Source organism: Falco peregrinus, chromosome 8, assembly GCF_023634155.1.
Source record: "Falco peregrinus isolate bFalPer1 chromosome 8, bFalPer1.pri, whole genome shotgun sequence".
Taxonomy (NCBI): Eukaryota; Metazoa; Chordata; class Aves; order Falconiformes; family Falconidae; genus Falco; species Falco peregrinus.
Window position 1 is genome coordinate 6,874,958 of NC_073728.1, and position 18,586 is coordinate 6,893,543.

Here is an 18,586-nt window from a genome sequence, read left to right on the forward strand (position 1 = left end):
CGCGGCCGGGCGGGCTCACCTTGGGGTGCCGGGGCCGCTGCGGCCTGTGCTGCTGGCGCCCTCTCCCCGCCCTTCAGCAGCGGGGCTGGGCTCCCGGGCCGGCCTCTGCTCGCTCCCACCGGCGTTCCTGCGCTCCTGGGAGCGCTGGGGGCCGCCCTAGGGCGGGGGGATGCTGGGCTGCCCCTTAGGAGGGGATATTCCCGGTGGGCCAGTGCAGGGGCGATGGAGAGGAGGTGAGATTTAAGGTAAAGGCATGAGTAAATACCTGAGACCAGAGCGTGGTGACCCAGTGACCTTCACCTTGGGAATGTGGTCTTTGGTGGTGCAGGCGGAAGAATTTTAAACAAAAATAAAATCTCATATGTGTAATGCCACTACGTTGCTCAGAAGAAGACTTATTCGATTTTTGCCAAGGTTTCTGGGCAGCTTTGCTGAGCAGGGCTCAGTAAGGTGCTGCTTTCAGCTTTATGGGTGGTTATTTCTTTCCACCTTTGCCCAGATACTGTCTCATGCAGAAATGAAGCTGGAACTCGCCTGAGAGTCTGGGAGGAAGTTCTGAGGGTCTGGGGGAGGGTTTAATGTTAATATCTACCCAACAACAAGCAAACAAACAAAAGTACAAGCAAAAGTTTACTGTTTGATCTCCCTTGGGAATGCAGGGCACGTCATGTCTGTGGCCTTCAGTAAATCTGAGAAGTTTCTGTCATTGTGTAGGTTCAGAGTGGAGTTCTGGCAGAGCAGTCCCACTTCAAGTTTTAAAGGCACTGAAAGTTGTTTTATGGTTTCTGCCTTCTCAGCCTTGCTTTTTCATGAAGAGCTTCTCAGCCTAAATATTGCTTCAGTTGTGAAGCTGAAATGGCAGCACTATACTGTATGAAAATTCCTTGCATTAGATGTGCGAGTATGTATCTTCATGCATGTGCAGAAGGTCTGAAAAAGCTGCATGTTGAGCATGCCCAGTTCAGCTAAGAAAACTGAAAATTTAATTTTGGTGTGTTTTTTTTTCAGGCAAGAATTCATATCAGCCCCAAGTGGAATTTGGAGTATGGTTGGCTGGCTTATATGTTGGGAGACAGAGCTATGAGAAAGTTCACTGAATACAGCAAAGTCTTTACAGTGGAGGGAAACTTATCTTCTGGGAAGGGCAAGCTTGCAAAACTAGTAGCAGAAAAACTAGGTATCTCTTATTTTACCTATTTCTGTAATAGTTAATAGAATTTGTCATTACGGTTGTCATTCTTGTGCAAAGAAAGTTAGTTCACCAATAAACTCTTGAATTATTACTTAGGCAGTGCCACAGTTAATGTGGAAAGCTTATTGGTAAGGGGAGAGTAAAATGTTGGTGAGGCTTGAGATGAGGATGGGATATTTGTCAGATCCGTGGGATGCTTGTGTAGGTATGATTTGTTTTGAAAAAAATTCAGTTCTAATGAAGTCATTTTGCTCACTGGGCTCCTACCTCTGATAGAGTCACTGAGCACCTCGAGAGGTAGGATTTTCTGCATGGGTGTACACCAGAGCATCAAGGGGATTAGAGGATTGGTGGCAAAAAGATTCTGCGTAGAATGATAGCTCAGCTCGCACTGGGGAGGTGGAAGGTGGCAATACTTCAAATTTGGGTTTGTCTGCCCTCTGTGATGTGATTGACCAAAGGTTTTTGTGCTGTTTTCAAGAGTTGTTCAATGTAAAGCTATATATTTGAGCTGCATAGATGTTTACTGTAAAGGAACAAAACTTATATATTGATTGGTGCTCTGTTGTGGGTTTCTTTTTTGTCAGGGATGAAATACTTCCCAGAAGCAGATATCCATTACCTAAACAGAATCACGGCAGACGGAACACTGCTGCATGAGAAATTTAATGGTTTCTGTAACCTAGAGAGGTTTTACAATGATCCGAAATGCCCTGATGGACACTCTTATCGACTGCAAGCTTGGCTGTTTGGTAATCGTGTTTTACAGTATGCTGATGCATTGGAGCATCTGCTGAGCACAGGTTAGATTTCACAGTGAATAAATTTCATTTCTGAATTAACATCTGAGTGTAAGTTGCAAGTAAGCTGTGTAAGTGCTTTGCTAATACCTGCATTTTAAAATGGAAGGCTCTTGAATGGTTAAGCTTTTTATATTTTTTTCCCCCTTAGTGAGTACATGTGAGCAGCCATTTGGAAAAATACTTTGCATGTTTTCTGTTGGAACAGTATCTTATATCCTTTCAAGCAAAGGAAATATGTACACATTACCAAGTTCATTAGTTTTCATTTGGCAAGCCGTGATTATTCTCAAAAAGGCATTTTAAACATACCAAGATAGCTTTGTGTTGTATGGCCTTTTTAAAACTCTTCCTAGACTTAGTTCCTAATGGTGTCTTTTGTTCAGTCTTTATTTCATTAAATACTGTTGTGTGGTGGTGGTGTTACAATTTGAGTGTCTTCTGTTGAGAGAAGATTTCCTATACCAACACTGATTTACCTGTTGCTTATGCTTTAGTAAGTGTTTCCCAAAAAAGATGAAAATATGTGGATACCAGAAAGTTTGACACGTTTAAGCTACTCTAGTAATAGATACAGTAGGAGAATATGTGGGTGAGACAGGCATGTTCAGCATACGTATCCAGTATGTTTTAGTGAGCCAAAAGCTTGCTCTTTGGTTTTATTTAAATTTTCTAGAAAAGCATTCAGAAAATTGACTGTAAGAGAAGTATTGTCTATAATTTTAAATGTTTCTGCCAGCAGTCTCTTTGAGCCTTGCTGACTGGAACCTCCTTTCAATTGCAGGACAAGGTGTAGTGATGGAGCGCTCTCCCTACAGCGACTTTGTGTTTCTGGATGCAATGTTTAAACAAGGCTATATCCACAAGCGATGTAAGTTACTTGCATGCCAAAGGAAGTTATTTTGCTGTAATCTGTAAGAAGTGTGGTAGTTTAGGTTTTAAAAAAGAAACAAAAAAGCCTGCTTGGAAGATGGTGTCCTTTAAATACTCAGAGTTGTTTGTAAGGTGCTTAGCACCTTGCTGTTCTGTGCATCAAGGACCAACCTCCAGCCATGAGACTTCCAGGTTTTCTTTGAGGCTTTGGTTCTGCTGATATGTTAAAGGACATGTATTCTGTGTATTGCTCGTGTCCTGTCAGCCAGAGACTCCTGTAGTTCCCTGAACGTGTGGTGAGGATGCTGATGAAGACTAGAGGTCCTTTGGGGAGACCATGATCTTGGAGTATTAGGTGGGAGGTAAATAATGGGCCAGCAGGGTTTGTCCTACTTGCCTTAAAGAGCCAGGCCTGTTCCGAATGTCAGAGAAGACAAATGTTGCCCTTGTCTTCAAGAAGGGCAAGGAGGAGGATCCAGGGAGTTACAGGCCAGTCAGCCTCAGCTTGATCTGATGGAGCAAATCCTCCTGGAAGCAATGTCCAAACATATGCAGATGTTTAGGTGATGGATAATAGTCGTCATAGTTTTATGAAAAGGAAATCACACTTAAACAGCTGCTAGTCAGCTCCTCATAGCAGGCTAGCTCAGTGGATGAGCAGAGAGCAGTGGCTATTGTTTATATTAAGCAAGGCTTTCAGTGCTGTCTCTCATAACCTCATCACTGAAAAACTGATGGTTTAGTTATGCAGGCAGTGAATTGAAAAGTGGCTGAACTGCTGGGCTCAAAGGATTGTGATCAACAGTGCAAAGTCCAGCTGGAGGCCAATAACTAGTGTATCCCAGGGGACGAGGATGTTGCTCTCATCAAAACGGGAGTACTGTGCCCAGTTCTGGGCTACCAGTTAAAAAAAAAAAAAAGTGAACTTACTGGAGGGAGTCTAGCAAAAGCCCTGAAGGTCATTAAGAAACTAGAGCATCCAATGCATGAGGAGAGATTGAGAGAGCTGGGGCTTTTTGGCCTGGAGAAGAGAAGGCAAGGCTCAGGGGGGTGTATAAATCCCTGATGGTGTTTATGTCTAAAAATACTTGACGGGGGAAAAGTACTGTGTGGATCCAGTCTCTCCTCAGTGGCACTTCGTGAGAGGACAAAAGGCAAAGGGCCTTGAAATACAAGAGGTTCAATTTATAAGAAAAAAAAAACATTTTCTACTGTGAAGGTAGTGAAACCTTAGAGCAGATTGCCTGGGGAGGCTGTGGGATCTCTATCCTGGAGATACTCAGAACACTCGGACACAGTCCTGAGCCACTTGCTCTAGTTCACCCCATTCTGAGCAGACTGGCTGAACAACATGATCTGTGGATGTTCCTTCCAACCTGGGTGTGATTCTGTGGTTTGGGGTTATGGGTGGTGAGCTCCTGAGCAGTGCAGTGTTACTGTGCTGGTGCCTTGTGGACAGATGCATAGAGTCTCCATCCCTTGACTAGGAATGGAGCAGTTGTGAGACACATAGGAGACCAGCCACAGCCAAATGTGCAAACTTAGCGCTGAGTTTGAAAGTATGTAGAAAATAACCGTAAAGCCCAGTCATCAGCTGACCCTTTAGTAAATTGCTGTTGAAATTCTTGTTTCTGCCTGTTCTTAGCAAATCTGGCATTTTGACTACTCATCAGGTGAAGATAATTGTTCCCCTGACTGCCTCATGCTGCTTCAGTCCTGTTTGATTTGGCTTAGATTTAGGAGGTGTATATTTGTTTTTTAACACCTGCTGTAAGTTGCAACTTCTTGCTGAATGTGTTTGAGAGCTGGTTGTAATGAACTGTCTTACTGCTCTGTGGTGGTGAGGCAAACAAAGCCCAGCGACCCACAATTTCTATTTAATATAAAATGCTAGTAATAAGTAATGGATTGCTGGAATCCTTACACAGCATACATCTTGATTAGAGGTACTGCTGACTTACTGTGGTGCCAAGCACAGTGGGCTTTAAATTTTTCACAAGCTGTTTGAATTTGAAAGCCTGGCACTACATTTCTAGCTAAGCCAATGAGCCTTATTGAGGAAAGCTTGCACTAGATTTAGGTTTAATGGAGCCTGTGCTATTCATGCCATTTTCATTTGAATTGATGCTTCCCCTGAACCTGTGTGGCTTCCTAATCACCAACTATTACCCACAAAATGCTTTAGGTTATTGATGTGGTAGAACCACAGACCTGACCAGCTCCTCTCAGATACATTTTTCTGCATGGGAAGGTGAGGTCCTCCAAAGGGCAGCCTGGTGGTTGTGTTTTTGGAGAGAAGATCTGCTGTTGCTCACGTGGAGCACAGAGCTACTGAGTAACAGTAGTGCACAGTATGCCTCCAGTACAGGTGAAGAGGGACGTTGCTGGATTGGTGATGCCTTAAAATATTTGGTTTTCCTCAACATGATTTCTTGTAGGCATTGGAGGGCAAGGCAGATGCCTGCCTCATCCTTGGGTTTCCCCCCTTGTAGAAAATAGAGTACAAGTTCTTGCAAAGTCTTCTTGAAACATGTGACCTTCCGCTGAAGCGGTATCATGAAACAGCTCTTCTGCGGGTGGTGAGGCTTATTTAATGTGGCATTTTAGAGCCACCGAGGGCGCATGCGTTTTCAGTTCTCTTCCAGTAATCAGTAATGACCTCTGGGACTTTAGTTGTGTTTGTTCACCTTTGCCACACTGTCATCTTTGTGGGAGGTTGGGGCCATTTATTTTGTGGATGAGGCTGTGGCAGAAGGCAGCCCCAGCCGGTGGTCACCTCAGGTGACCTGAGTGCTGCAGTCTCTCCCTGATGTTTTGAGGGGCTGTCTCTAAATGATGGTGGGCAAAACCTAAGTTTCTCTAAACTTGTTAGAAATAAACCCCCTCTTTGATAATAGCTGCTGTTAGATTCTTGTGACAGTGCATGCAGCTTCTTAGTTTAATTGTGTTTTACTTTCTGTTTCTGGAAGAGTGTTTATTCTAAAAACTTCCTGAATCCTATTTGAAGAAAACCCTACCCTAAACTTGTTGTATCAGCCAGGAAGAGGAGATACAAATACAAAGGTGGAGGATGTGGTTTAATTGCAAATAGAATGTGTTTAGCAAGTGCAGGAAAAACCACTCAGGAAATGATTGAGGGTTCATTACCAGACAGATTATAATCACACTGTTCCTATTGCACTTGTCCTCGTTTGTGAAGTGTGTATGTGTTCAGCTGGGCTGCCTTTAGCTCTCCAGTGTATTTGGTTCATTTTTTTTTGTACAGGTCTTGATCACTACAAGGAGATCAAAGAGAACAGCATTTGTGAATTCCTGCCACCTCACTTGGTCATTTATATAGATGTACCTGTCCCAGAGGTGCAGAAGAGGATTCAAGATAAAGGCGAGGTAATTTTATGTCTTGCTGCTGCTGCTGACTGTTAATGTCTGTTGTAATCAAACCTTTATGCATGAGTCCCGTGGGCTTTGGTGCAGAATTCTGCTTCTGAAAAGGTTCTTATCCTCTTAGGTGTAAGAACTGTGTGTTGGTGGTGACTGTGTGGGTATTCTGGTATGTTTTCTCTAAAAAATGCAAAAATCAACTTTTTGACTTGCAGCAGTATGCTGCCATTTCTGTACTGAGAAATTGTATAAAATTCACCAGCTCTTAAAAACCAGCCTCTGTAGCTGCCACATCAGGAGTCATATCCAGGTAATGTGCTTCTTGCAATACACTCTAAGATTCTCTGTACTTTTGAGTATCGGAAGACCCAGCTGTGGTCCCTGTCTCCAGCTTCCCCAGCTGACTGCTTTTTCAGACCCACACAATGTCAACACAGGTCACTTGTGATCAGCAAGTTCAGTTAACTTTCTGAAATTAAGAAAATTACTGTTTGGTGCTTCTGTATTAACACAGTGAAACCACCAGTTTTAAACTGAACACTAATTTTGTATAGGTATTCCATGAAATACAAAATTCAGGGTGTTTTCTGGCTATTCTGATGTAAAGTTGATGAGAAGTCCAGTTGCTTCTTGCCACTAGTGCAACTTCAGTCTAGTCTGAGGTCATGGTATGTGACTCTTACCTATTACTGATCTTTGACAGTTGTGGAACATTCTCACTTTTGCTCTCAGAACCCTTTGAGGGTGGCATAGTTTCTCTCCAAGATAATCTGTTTTTGAAGCCGTGGTATTGGATGGAGACTACTGGTAAAAAGAAAAGAAAATAAACTTAGTTCTGTAGCATTGTCTTCAAATTACTTCTCTTTATATCAGCATATTAGGTGGCTGGCTTGTTGAAATAGTCTTGGATCGGAAAAGCTGTAGGGTGCTTTTCGATAATGACTAATCTAAAGAAGGTTTTTGGTCTGGGTCTTTGCATCCCCCTTCTGTGATACTTGGACATGTGCTTGTAAGTAGTCTCAGATGTGTTATGACGATTAAATAATGTTTACCTTGTACCTTGTTCAAAGGCTATGGAAAATTTCGTCGAGTGAAGTATTTAACTGTGGAAAGCCTGATAGATTAATAAAGAAAAGCTTTCTTGTAGGAAAATTGTCGGGTCTCTTAAATGCTGGTGATGCCCGTTTCTCTCGAAGTGTGTGTGTGAGTGTGCTAGGGTGACCTAGTAGCATTTCGTTTTGTGGTTTCCTGCTCATTTAAGAGGGAGCCTGATGATTGCCAAAGGGAAGCGGCTTCAAAGCCGTAAATGGAAGGCTGCCCTTGCCGCTTTGTGATCTGCATGGCCTGAGTTGCTTAGTCTGCTGGTTGAATGGCTCTGCCCTTCTGCCCTCCAGCAGTTTAGGCCATGACTGAATGTGCCTCTGCACTTTAATGAACAAGATACTCTTGTACTGGAAAACCATAGCGTTTTTCTTTTGGCAACTTCAGTGACAGAATTAGAAACTTTTTAATGTATCGTGGGAATTTGAGCTCTTTTTCTTTTGTAAGCATAAAAGTTGGTGGCATTTTTGAGACCTTTAGGCAGAAATTGCTGGTGTAACTTGTAACTTTCTGACTCAGTGGCACTACTGAACATTGTAGTGCTTGTTTTGGGGATGGTATTTTGGGGAATTCTGCCGCCTTGGCAGGTGGAATGTTTGATGTTCAGCGTGCTGTTGTTGCAGGGCACTGGAAAAAGAAAAGCCCTCCAGTAGGCCCAACAAGCAGAGACACAGATCCTTCCAACATAATGGGCAACTTGAATGAGCATTTCAAGCAGGAAATGTATTTTAATTTTAGGATTGAACTGAAGGAGCAATGGTAGATTAGAGAAACTCCTGGCATTTTGCAAATGTGGCATTGAAGTACACTGTGTGGAAGATGAACTGTTTTAACAGTAGGTATGATATCCATTGAAACTTTAAAGAAAGATTTTGGACTGGATGGTTGCCCATGCACTTGACTTAGACAGCAAATGGGTGCATGTTGGCCCTTGCATTGAAAAGGCAGTCTCAGACAATCTTCCATTTTCTGGATGTTTATATAAAACTTCCTTGAATGGGCAGGTAGCTGAGATTGATTGGTCCTTGGAAAGCTGATCTTTTTGCGGCTGTTGATGTATGGTTCTCTTAGTTTATGTGAGCCTCAGGGCAAATGAGGTGATTCCTGTAACAAACTGAAATAAATTGGAAGAAACTTTTTCGCTTTTAGATTCTTCTGTTAAACCTGACTCCCTTTCTTTCTAGATTCACAAGCTTATCAAAAGAATCTTACTGACATGGCTAATTATTAACACCATGGGCATAATAGTACAAGGCAAAGCAATGATTAACACAGACTGACTTGTTCCTTGGGGTACTCTAGATATATTTACTGCTGTGTAAAAAGTTCTAAACACTCCAAGTGTGTCTTAGTTCTTTGAATTTTCATTGATGTGTACATGGTTCATTCAGATGTTTCATTGTTAATACAAGAGTGAACTCTTGGCAGATATTGTGGCAGTGCCTTCTGTTTAGGCTGGAATCTGTACTGGTGGGAAAAGAAAGAAAAGTAATTTCACATCATTGTTTTCTGTTTGTGTTTTAGCCATATGAGAAAAAGGTGTCTCCTTTGTATCTCCAGGGCATTGAGGATGCTTACAAGAAAACCTTCTTACCAGAGATCAGGTTAGCAAACCAAAATGTTTCATCTAAGTCTGAATAAAAATGTGTGCAAATCATAAAATCTCTGACAATCAAATAAAATCCTGTTGTGAGAAATCGTCCTTGTGCTACGTGGTATGGTATTATGTCCTAATGACTGGGTATTGCATTCATGGCATAACAACTGTGCGTAATTGTGTTGCAGTGCTGGAAGAACAAAAATGAAGCCTTTTTGGGTGTGAGCTTTGTAAAGCTGTTTTTTGACTCTGAATAGATTCAGAGTGTGGGAAGTGTTGTACAATAGTAAATTAATTTGATTTCATTGACCTACCTTATATGTTGCAAAACTAATGAGCCCTGATGTGCAGTGTATTTTTTTTTTTTTTTTTTTCCATCCCGCTGTCCTGGGCATTGTGACTTTGCTGTCATGGAGTCAGGTACAAGGAAGTATAAATGTTTCCATAGTTAAGAGCTCTTCAGGGGCAAACCCAGGAGTCTGGTCAGTTCGCATCGTGGAAACAAGTTCTGTCTCCCTTTCTGATGCTATTTTGTATGTGGTTGTCATAAACACCTTTGCTTCTCTTTGTGGTAGCTTGCAACAGTGGTTAGTGTGCTTTCTTGGAGCTATAGCTATAGATGTGGTTTTGCGTTTGCATGATCTGAAGAGAGTGTGATGCAGTATAAGGCTTTCTCAGGCCTTTTTGGAGAGTTTGGAATTTTTCTCTCCTAAAATTTCCTTTCAGTTGTCACAGCTTTGGCTAGCTTCTTGTCAGTGGTATGGTGGGAGAGGTGAAAGGCTTTCAGGTAAGGGACCGTTCCCTTTTGTAGTTGTTTCTCTACCTCATGAGGCATATACCTGATGCTCTTACACATTTAAAAAGGATTTGATGGGTTTGTTGGTGCTAGTAAATAAAGACTGCACTGCTACTTGCTCTGAGAGTTTAAAGGTACTTGTCTCTGGGTTCTCCTGGCTGTCTCTGTCTGGGAAGCAAGGATGTGTGCACTGTAAACTTGAGATGAGACTGTTATAGTTTGCCAGCTATCCAAATTCTTATAGAAGAGCTCTATCCAAAATCAATTTGTCTGAAAAATCTAAAAGTACATGAATGTAAAGTAGTCTTGGTCCCTCAAACAGCTTTCTGGAAGGGAAACTCTTAAAGGTCACAGAGCCAGACCTACCTTACATCAAAACAATCAGTAATTGTGCAAGGTTCAGTGTATGCATGGAGCTGATTGAGTTGCATTTAAATCACAGTAGGCCTTCAGGTGTATTGCAGCCTGCTTGTTTCACCTTGCTTTCTTGCTCCGTCTCCCAGGGTAAATCAGTGTAATTGCGCTGTCAGCAATTGAACTGGATAACTTCGTATTGAGCTTGTCATTCATACAGGGCAGAAGTTGTTGGTGCGGTGTATGGTCAGCTGCTTCCCAGTGCATCCCCCACAGCTCTTGGAAGGGAATGAAGGGGGCTAAGGATGGAGAGGGAGGGTGGGAGGCCTTGGGACTGTCATCTCCCTGAGGGCAGAACTGTTTTGAATTCACTGGCGAGAAGAAAAATGCTGCTTGTTCTTTGGATCAAATTGAGCTCCAGAAATATACCGTAGCGTTTAGTGAGGCTAAATCCTAGACCTGGTCCTGCTGTGATTTCAACTCTTTCCCCTTTGTCTGTACATGGTCAGTACGCTTACCAAGCAAACACCCTCTGGTTGTCATCCTCATCAGCAGATGGGCTTACAATAGCTTGTCAGGTCAATCTTTGTGCTCGGGTCTGAAGAAGGATGTCTCTTTCCCCTTGATGTGGGGGAGTTCTGAATGTGTGAAACTTTAGCTTTGTGCATCTCTGGACCTCACTGATGGCTTGTATATTGGATAAATGTACAGAAGCTTCACCTGCTGGCTTGCGGGGTGATGCAGTGAAGAATATTTATGCCTGGTTCCTAGTCTGTAGGCAGACTTAAGTATTTGATTCCCTAACTCTTGGGGATGACCAAAATCTGGGTCAAAGAGGCTAGAAAGAGTTATTACAGACTGTTGAACAAACTCCTTCATGCTTTCCATGTTCAAGCCTATGTTTGCTTGTTCAAGCTTGTGTTTGCTTGTTCTCTTGCTTTTCTTGAAATGCAGCAGGAAAACAGACTAGTTTGTCACTTAACAAAATTCCTGTTACCTTGTTCCATTTATTTGGAGCAGCTTGATGCTGCTTGAAATGGTGCGTTTTATAATGGATATCTGGCTGTCTTAAAATTGGTGCTTCCTTTCTAGTCCAGCGTGTTTATGAATGTCTTTCAATGTTTCTTTGGGTAGTGATTTGTGAGCTTGGTGCTGTAGCAAGTAGTACCTCATGATTTTGAACAAAGAGCTCTTGTTTTTAGATTTTTCTTTTCCTGGTCCAAAGCCCTAAGATTGCTAATGTTCTCTTTCATATCCAATACTGCCTCCACTGAGCAGCTGTCTTCTCTTAATGAAAGCCCTAATAATCTGCAGAGTATCAAGTGATTTGATCTGCATTGTTAATGCAATTGCCAGTATAAGACACTGGTGAAGTCTGACCTTGCCCTTCGATTACTGACAGTTGATATTGAAGATGTGGGTTATGCGTGCTACGCTGTCAAGCAGCTCCCTTTTAAAAAGAGGTCATTTATTTTCTCTCTGTGACTGAAGAGTTGTGGGAGGCATTCTGCTTTGTTCTCAAGTTGAGAACAAACTCTTAAGTAATTCCCCTCTCAGGAGCAACAGTTGAATGGCTGACTAGGAGCCTAGGGGTCTGTAGGAATAAAGGCATTTTATAAATGAATTTTTATACTAGAGTTGTTTTCACTGACCAGTGTTAATGCAGACCGGGAACTAGTTCGGACTGCTGCAGTTAAGTTGTTTTGATAACGTGACCACTTAAAGTAACTTAGATTGCCAGCCTTAATCCTGATTAAACTTGGAAGTGGTTGTGCTAAGCAAAAAGTCTGCAGATTCTTCTCCATGCCCTTCTGCTTTGCTGTGTTTGTTATATGTTTGTTTGCTATACTGTGCACATTGGGCATCCATTTTATTTTCTCTTTAAGTTTTTGTTCACTGAAGGAAAGGCCTTCCAGGGCGGCTGGAGCAGGTTTGGCAATGACTGTTACTCAGGGCAGCTGTGCATATGTAGTAATGACATGTGTTCATATGGGAACTCCTATTGTGGCCCTGCTGTGCAAGTGACTTTTTCTGAGAAGGTTGATGTTTGAATAAGAAAACAATCTTGTAACCGGGAAGCTATCGCCTGTCTTAAATGTTTTTATACTTACAGAGTCTGCTGCCTGCCTTTGTATTGGTTCAGTTAGCTCAGTCTTACTAAATAATGATGAATGAAGGTATTCTTTTCTTTGAAATTAGCCACAGGTGTTAATGTACTTCTGAAAAGCAAGGTCTAATGAAGTTTCTGGTTGGGCTGGTTGAGAATTTCACTTGGCTTCAAATAGATTGGGCAGTTGTAATTGGGGCATGTATCTGTACTAGTGAAATGGAAAAAATTCATAGGTGGAATTTTTCTTTTGTTTCTTTTGAACTGAAACTATGTAGATAACACAGGCCCTTTGCCCTTTAAAAACAGTTTTCCACCAAGAAAGAAGCAACTTACAGGTCTAAGAGGAATTCTGTTGCAAGAACTCCATAAGCATTCTAAAAAATTGTGATTATTCTGGTTGTTTTTGCCTTTTAACTTCATTTCTGCTTCGTTTCAGAATAGGGGAAAAGATGGGTAGAGCAGTTGTCAGGGAAATTAAATTTTTTTTCCTCTTTGCAGTGAGACCACTGAAGTCCTGCAGTACACAGCAACTGAGGCAGAGGATGTGGAGAAGGTAAGAGTTTGTTGCATATATTGATTGTTTTTCTTTTAAACTTACAAGAGTGAAATGTAAAGAGAACATGTTGTCCTAGATAACAAACTTGTTAACTATTTAATGCATTTAGTGTTTGTTGCTATAACAAAGATCTGGGCTGGGTCTGTACTAGAATATTTTGATGAGTACATGTCATTTTGTCAGGAGAGGGGAAATCTCACCTGCCATCCTTTCTGCCAAGATACCTGGCTGGCTGAGTAAGCAAAACCTCCTGTAAGCCACATGATTATCACTATCATTTTTTAGTATCTTTTGTCTGCTGTAACTTATGCTGGGTGTTTCCAGATTTGGTTTGTTTTTTCCAAGAAAATTCTGTGAGGGAGGTGAAAACAGAGTAGCCTGAGTTCTTGCTGGGCTGTGCAGTGTTTGGCTGTTCAGTCAGCATCCCTCTTTGAAGTGGCTGGTGGGATGTGCTAGGCTCTTCATAGCTCAGTTTGGTTAATATCATCAGTTCCCAAAAGGTGAGTCACCCCCAGCATTCAGCTGAGGCTTTGTCTACCAGTATAAGGTCTGTCTCTGTTGGCTTTGTCATTGCAGCTTCCTGTGATCCAGGCTGGTATATAGGTTCCTATGTGATAAAATAGCTGTTTTCTAAAAGTGCATCGTTATTTGGTTGTGATGAAGAGCTGAATAAACAGAGCTGTTATAAGCTTTGTAACCCGGGGTTATTCCTTTGTGTGAGCTAACATGTGGTATCTAAACTGCATTTTTTTTTTTCCCCCCAAATGTTTTTGCCAGACATGTTAGTCCTGGACCAAGCCAGATAAATTGCCCTCTCATTGCTAGAAATAAGCCATCTCTTATAAGATTAACCTGAGATCACTGCTTCTTCCCACTCAACTGTGTCATTTCTTGGAGTAGGTATAATATATTTGCCTTATTTCAACAAATGTTCTTGCTCATGGAGGGTCACTAGTGGCATAACAAGCCTTTTGCTTTCCCATTGTTAACTTTTCTCTGTAGCTGCTGTCCCTTGCTGGAAAGAGCAGTGAGGTTTTGGTAATCCTGGACAGGTTTGTAGTGGGTGCATTTCAGTTCGAGGGATGAAGGTTATGCGGCAAGGCCCTCAAAACTCACTCAAATTCTAAAATAGCAGTAAGGATCTCAGCTGCGCACATTAACTGAAAAATAATTTTTCAGATAGGTCTTGCTGATTTTTAATATTTTCATTCTCTGTGTTTCTTGTTTGAAAGCTCTGATAACCTTTCCAGAGTCCACTTAATGCTCTCCTTTCCTCTGTTAGAGAGGAAAAGAAATATGAGACTGGTTATATTGTGTTCTGCTTTAGGAAGTAGATCCAGAGCTTTATACAGCAGTATGCGATTAATTCCTGATTCAGCTGGGAAGAGAGAAGTGGCAGGGTGATTACTTTGAGATGGAAAACTTACTAGTTCGGTGAAGGGGAGAAGTTTGGGAAAGCATAATGGGGTTTCCCAAATCAGATGTGAAAGGAAAGCAACATTCATTTTGGTATATCAGCACTCGTCCACCCACCTGCACTACATATGACACTCAGCGGGTAGCAGGCCATCTTACTGGAGGGGTTTGCATGGAGTTCTGTGGGGGCGCTTCCATCTTGCTATGGGACATGCCCTAGAGCCTTTCCTAGCTCAGCTTCCAAGTCAGTGCTTCACTAAAGATCCTTAAGCCCAACCTTGGCATTCATAGCAAGGGAGGTTTCTGACTGCTGACTGCCTTTGTGAAGCTCTCAAAAAAACCCCAAACAAAACACATTCGAACGTTTTGAAGTGTTGCACAAGGCAGCCTGTCACTGCTGTGCTCACTTGCTGATGGACTGGGTTTGACAGGGATCAAGTTAATTTTCTTTGCAAGAGTGTATATGGTGCTGTGCCTTGGATCTGACCAGCCCAGTGTTGATAACGCACCAGTATTTTAGCTATTGCTGAGCACCGCTTGCGCAGCGTCAAGGCTGTCTCTGTTTCTCATTCTTCCCCTGGCAGTTAGGCTGGGGGTGTGCAGAGGTTTGGGAGGGGATGCAGCTGGGGTGCCTGACCTGGACTGACCAAAGGGATATTCCACATCCTGTAATGCTGAGAGCAGTCCTGGGAGCAAGGGGCTGGAAAATCTCCTGGATCTTTCAGCTTGGGTCCTGCTGTAGGAGTTGGCGATGAATCTGTTTCGGTTGAAGTCTGCAGTAAACTTCTTTTAAGACTGACTTTTTTCAGAGGAACGAAGTGTAGATTTTAGTTAGCCTTGTACATTAAAATATCCTGCAACTAATATCCTCGTGTTCCCATGCAAAATCTTTGTGAAGCAGAAGACATTGATAAGGACTTTCCTGGTCCTAAAATTGGACACGTTAGCTGCATTGCTGTGTGTTTCTAGGCCTTTTAGTTCCCTTCGTGAGAATATGGTTGTGCACCACACTTTGGATCCTGCCTTGTTGTAGCTGGATTTCTGGATGCTCATGCACTTGATAATAGAAGTTATCGTTATTAACCAGTAGATTCGTGAGGCAGTTTGAATTTATACCCACTAAAAGGGCTAGTGCCTTTGGTATGACTGCAGATAAATAGAAGTTCTTTGTGAAATCGCACTTCAAGGAGGCAAGTGCTTGCATTTGGAGTACTGCAAAATTTCTAAGATCTCTGGAAATAAGGTGGGTTTGGAAGCTTCAAAAAAACCCCACCAAACCAAAGGCCTTTCCCTTTGTTCTGGGATCCACTGTATTTATGCAGATAGCTACCTGCAACTTTTGCCAGCTGATGATTCTGACATGAATCTTTCTGTATCATTTTCAGGAAGGGGAAAAAATGCCTTGAGGAGGGTAAATTTTCACCTTTTTGCCTTAGTCCTGAAATGACCAAATAGCTCTTGAATCTTTTGAGGTTTCAGTCTTGCAAGTAACCCTGTGAAAGACTGAGAGTGCAGCCTCGTTGTTCTCATGCATAAGAAGCTATAGTATTATTTTAGTGCTAGCAGGGTAGGGGTGCCCTTGCTTCTGTAGTAGCTGAGGCATGTAGCAGCTGGAAGACACTCCTTGTTGAAGTTCATACACTTGCAGCCACCATGAAGATTCAGCTTTACAGTGGAAAGTGTCCTTGGTGGCAAGAAAGATCAGCATCCAGGAATAATATTCTCTGTTGTGTTTGCAGATGTTTTTTTGAGCGACAAAAATAATGAAATGAGAAGAAGCTGAATTGAACAAAATATCGAGGTCAGGGTGTGAATGTTAATATTGAGTAATTCTAGTATTTTTTCCAGATAACATAAAGGATAAGATTTGAGAACTGTGGTGTTTCAGGAAGGGTAGCCACAGATGTTCGGTAGAAGAAGTAAGAGGAAGTTGGGATGAGGTTGGTGTTTGTTTTTTCTCCCCTTCCTTCTCTCTGAGTGTGTCTTGAAGTGGTCAGAATAAAGCAGTTTGCTGCTTCTTTTCTTTTTTTTTTTTTGTGTGTGTGTAGTAAAACCAATTGCTAGGGATTTAATTTTAATCCTTTAAATCAGGATTTAAAGTCAGCTAAAGCTCTTACTGCTCAAGTAGAGAGTCTACCAAGCTCAGCAATCTTGTGTCATTACTCTACATAGGGTCATCAGTATGCGCTGATGTAGTTCTTAATTTGGTTGGACAAATCTGGACTAGAGGAAGGATTATTATTTTGAAGTCAAAGTACAAGATGGTATCATTTTCATTGTTAGATGTTAGCTATAGCAATTGGTACTCTTTCCACTCCAGAAAATAAAGTTGTTTTTTCCCACTTCTGTTCAGATTCAGTTTATCTTTGGAATGAAATTGTTGAAATTTGGAAATAAAGGTTGGCAGGAGGGATTTGGCTCTGTCTTGTAGGATGTTTTGTTTACACAGCTGTATCCTGTTGATAGCAATGTTTAACTGTTAGCTAGCTTCAATCTACAGACTATTTGCTGTGTGATTTGGGAGCTTAATTTTTTTATGACCTTATAGTTTAATGGCTTTTGATTTGCTCATAGCAGACGTATACAACTTAGAAGTTACTTTCGTTTCTGAAGTGTGTTTTAAATAGATCAGTTGGGGGTTTATATTGTAATTAACGTTGGTTGTAGTGGCTGAAACGAACTTCACTAGGGTTTTTCAGACTGCTTTTGCATGAGGATAAAACTGGAGGTAAAAACTTAGCTGGATACTTGTTTAAATTTTTTAGAAGCCCTGGGTATTAAAAGAGGTGAATGTAGAAAAGAACTGAAACTGAACTGAAATTGTTTCTATTCCTCTTGTGTTTGTGGCTGGTGTTTTGTATTTATGTATCAGTTTTACTCAGCGTCACCAGCTTGCCTGAGCTGGAGAATGTGGTGAAGATAGGGGGCTGCTGACAGAGCAGCTCTGGGCTCTGTCCTTCGCCAGTACAAAAGTGAAGTGCTCCAGAGGCAGCCTGCAGGAATTTTTCAGTTGTAGGTGCTTTATGTCAGCTGAACTCCTTCCTACAAGTTGTGTTCTGAACTCTGTAGGGCTGTAGCCTGCATTGCTGCTTCTATCTCTTGCCTAAAGAAACAACCTGTGAGGGAGGAGTGTGGGGAGAAGTCATCTGAGAGAGCGGCCTATTGAGATTTGGTGGTGGTGTCCCCCGTAAACAAGAACAGTGTCACCTTCTGCCTGCCACCCCCCAGCTCTTGCAGTAACAACACTGACTGGATCGCTGTGAAACGAGCTTAGAGTTTGTAAGATGCTCGTATTGGCTTAGTTGCAAAGATTATGGAGAGGGGTCTCATTATTGAAACCGTTTTTTCTAAATCCTAGTGTGCTCTGCAGTATATTAAGACCTGATCTCTCCTGTACGTTATTACAAGTTGTGCTGTGATCGGGTTTAAATCATTCATTTGCTGCTAATTCCCAGGGGGTACCAGGGCATTCCTTATAAATTAAGCTGTTCTAGTCTGGTCAGGCGGCTGATACTATTGTTAATGGGCTGCTGGGAGAAATATATTCTGATGTGATAATAAAGAGTGTGCAAAACTAATTTGGATACAGATTACTTTTTCCCCACAACATACTCTGAGCTCTATTCTTAACAACTCTATTATTAGTCCTGTCATCAGCCATAGTGGTGAATTTCCAAAGCTTTGCTGTGGAGTAGAGAAGTAATTGCTTTTGCATAGCTAATGGGAAGTATGGTGGAGGTTCAGCTTTTAAATTAAATAATTAAAATAAATAATGAATATTTGAACTAGCTTACCATATACCTTTCTTTCTCTTTACATCATTGAATGCTTATCTAGGGAAGTTATGTTACAACAGTCTGGTAGGAAGAAGGGGTTTCTAAATACAATTTTGAAAACTCTTTTAAAAAAAATGTTATGGCGTAATTTTCTGTAGTGTTTTTTGAAGATTGAAATATTTTCCATCAACAGGTGGATTTGTCATTGGCTTTTTTCATTGTGAGAAGTAGGTTTCATATGATCTCAGCTACAGTATCTGACTTATCAACTTTGCCTCTTTGTAGGACATTGGAAATGGTTAAAGAAATCTAAACTTGCTTGAAGCTTTAAATATGCTTTGGCAATGTCATATCAACGATATTTTTTAAGTCTATCAGCAAAATTAGTTTTAAAGAAATACAAATGCCTTAAGGAAAAGTGATTACACAGTCATAGTCTCTAAGCCATTATTTCTTAACATAAAAACATAATACTGGTAATAGAGTAGACCTTTATAGTTGAAACTACTTTGTAATAGCACTTTGTTACTGCCTTTTAAGTGGTAATAGGTGGGATTTAGCATTTCCTGTGACTGCGGGGAATAATTATAGTGGATTTATTGTATGGTAAAGAATAGGTGCATTTTTCATTTAT

The 18,586-nt window shown here is 41.5% G+C and overlaps 2 protein-coding genes across 2 annotated transcripts in view; one reads left to right on the top strand and one right to left on the bottom strand.

Annotated features, from left to right (window-relative positions):
- The window catches only part of LOC101924061 (aryl hydrocarbon receptor), a 38,408-nt gene extending 37,409 nt beyond the window's left edge, over positions 1-999 (bottom strand). The window contains exon 1 of the mRNA XM_055811697.1: positions 266-999. The gene's annotated coding sequence lies outside the window, so the exon portion shown is untranslated. The remainder of the gene's footprint in view (positions 1-265) is intronic.
- NDUFA10 (NADH:ubiquinone oxidoreductase subunit A10) overlaps positions 1-18,586 on the top strand; it is a 43,117-nt gene that overhangs the window by 226 nt on the left and 24,305 nt on the right. Inside the window, exons 2-7 of the mRNA XM_055811699.1 lie at positions 1,009-1,177; positions 1,780-1,995; positions 2,777-2,863; positions 6,131-6,252; positions 8,872-8,951; positions 12,703-12,757. Coding sequence (XP_055667674.1) covers positions 1,009-1,177; positions 1,780-1,995; positions 2,777-2,863; positions 6,131-6,252; positions 8,872-8,951; positions 12,703-12,757 — 729 coding nt within the window. The remainder of the gene's footprint in view (positions 1-1,008; positions 1,178-1,779; positions 1,996-2,776; positions 2,864-6,130; positions 6,253-8,871; positions 8,952-12,702; positions 12,758-18,586) is intronic.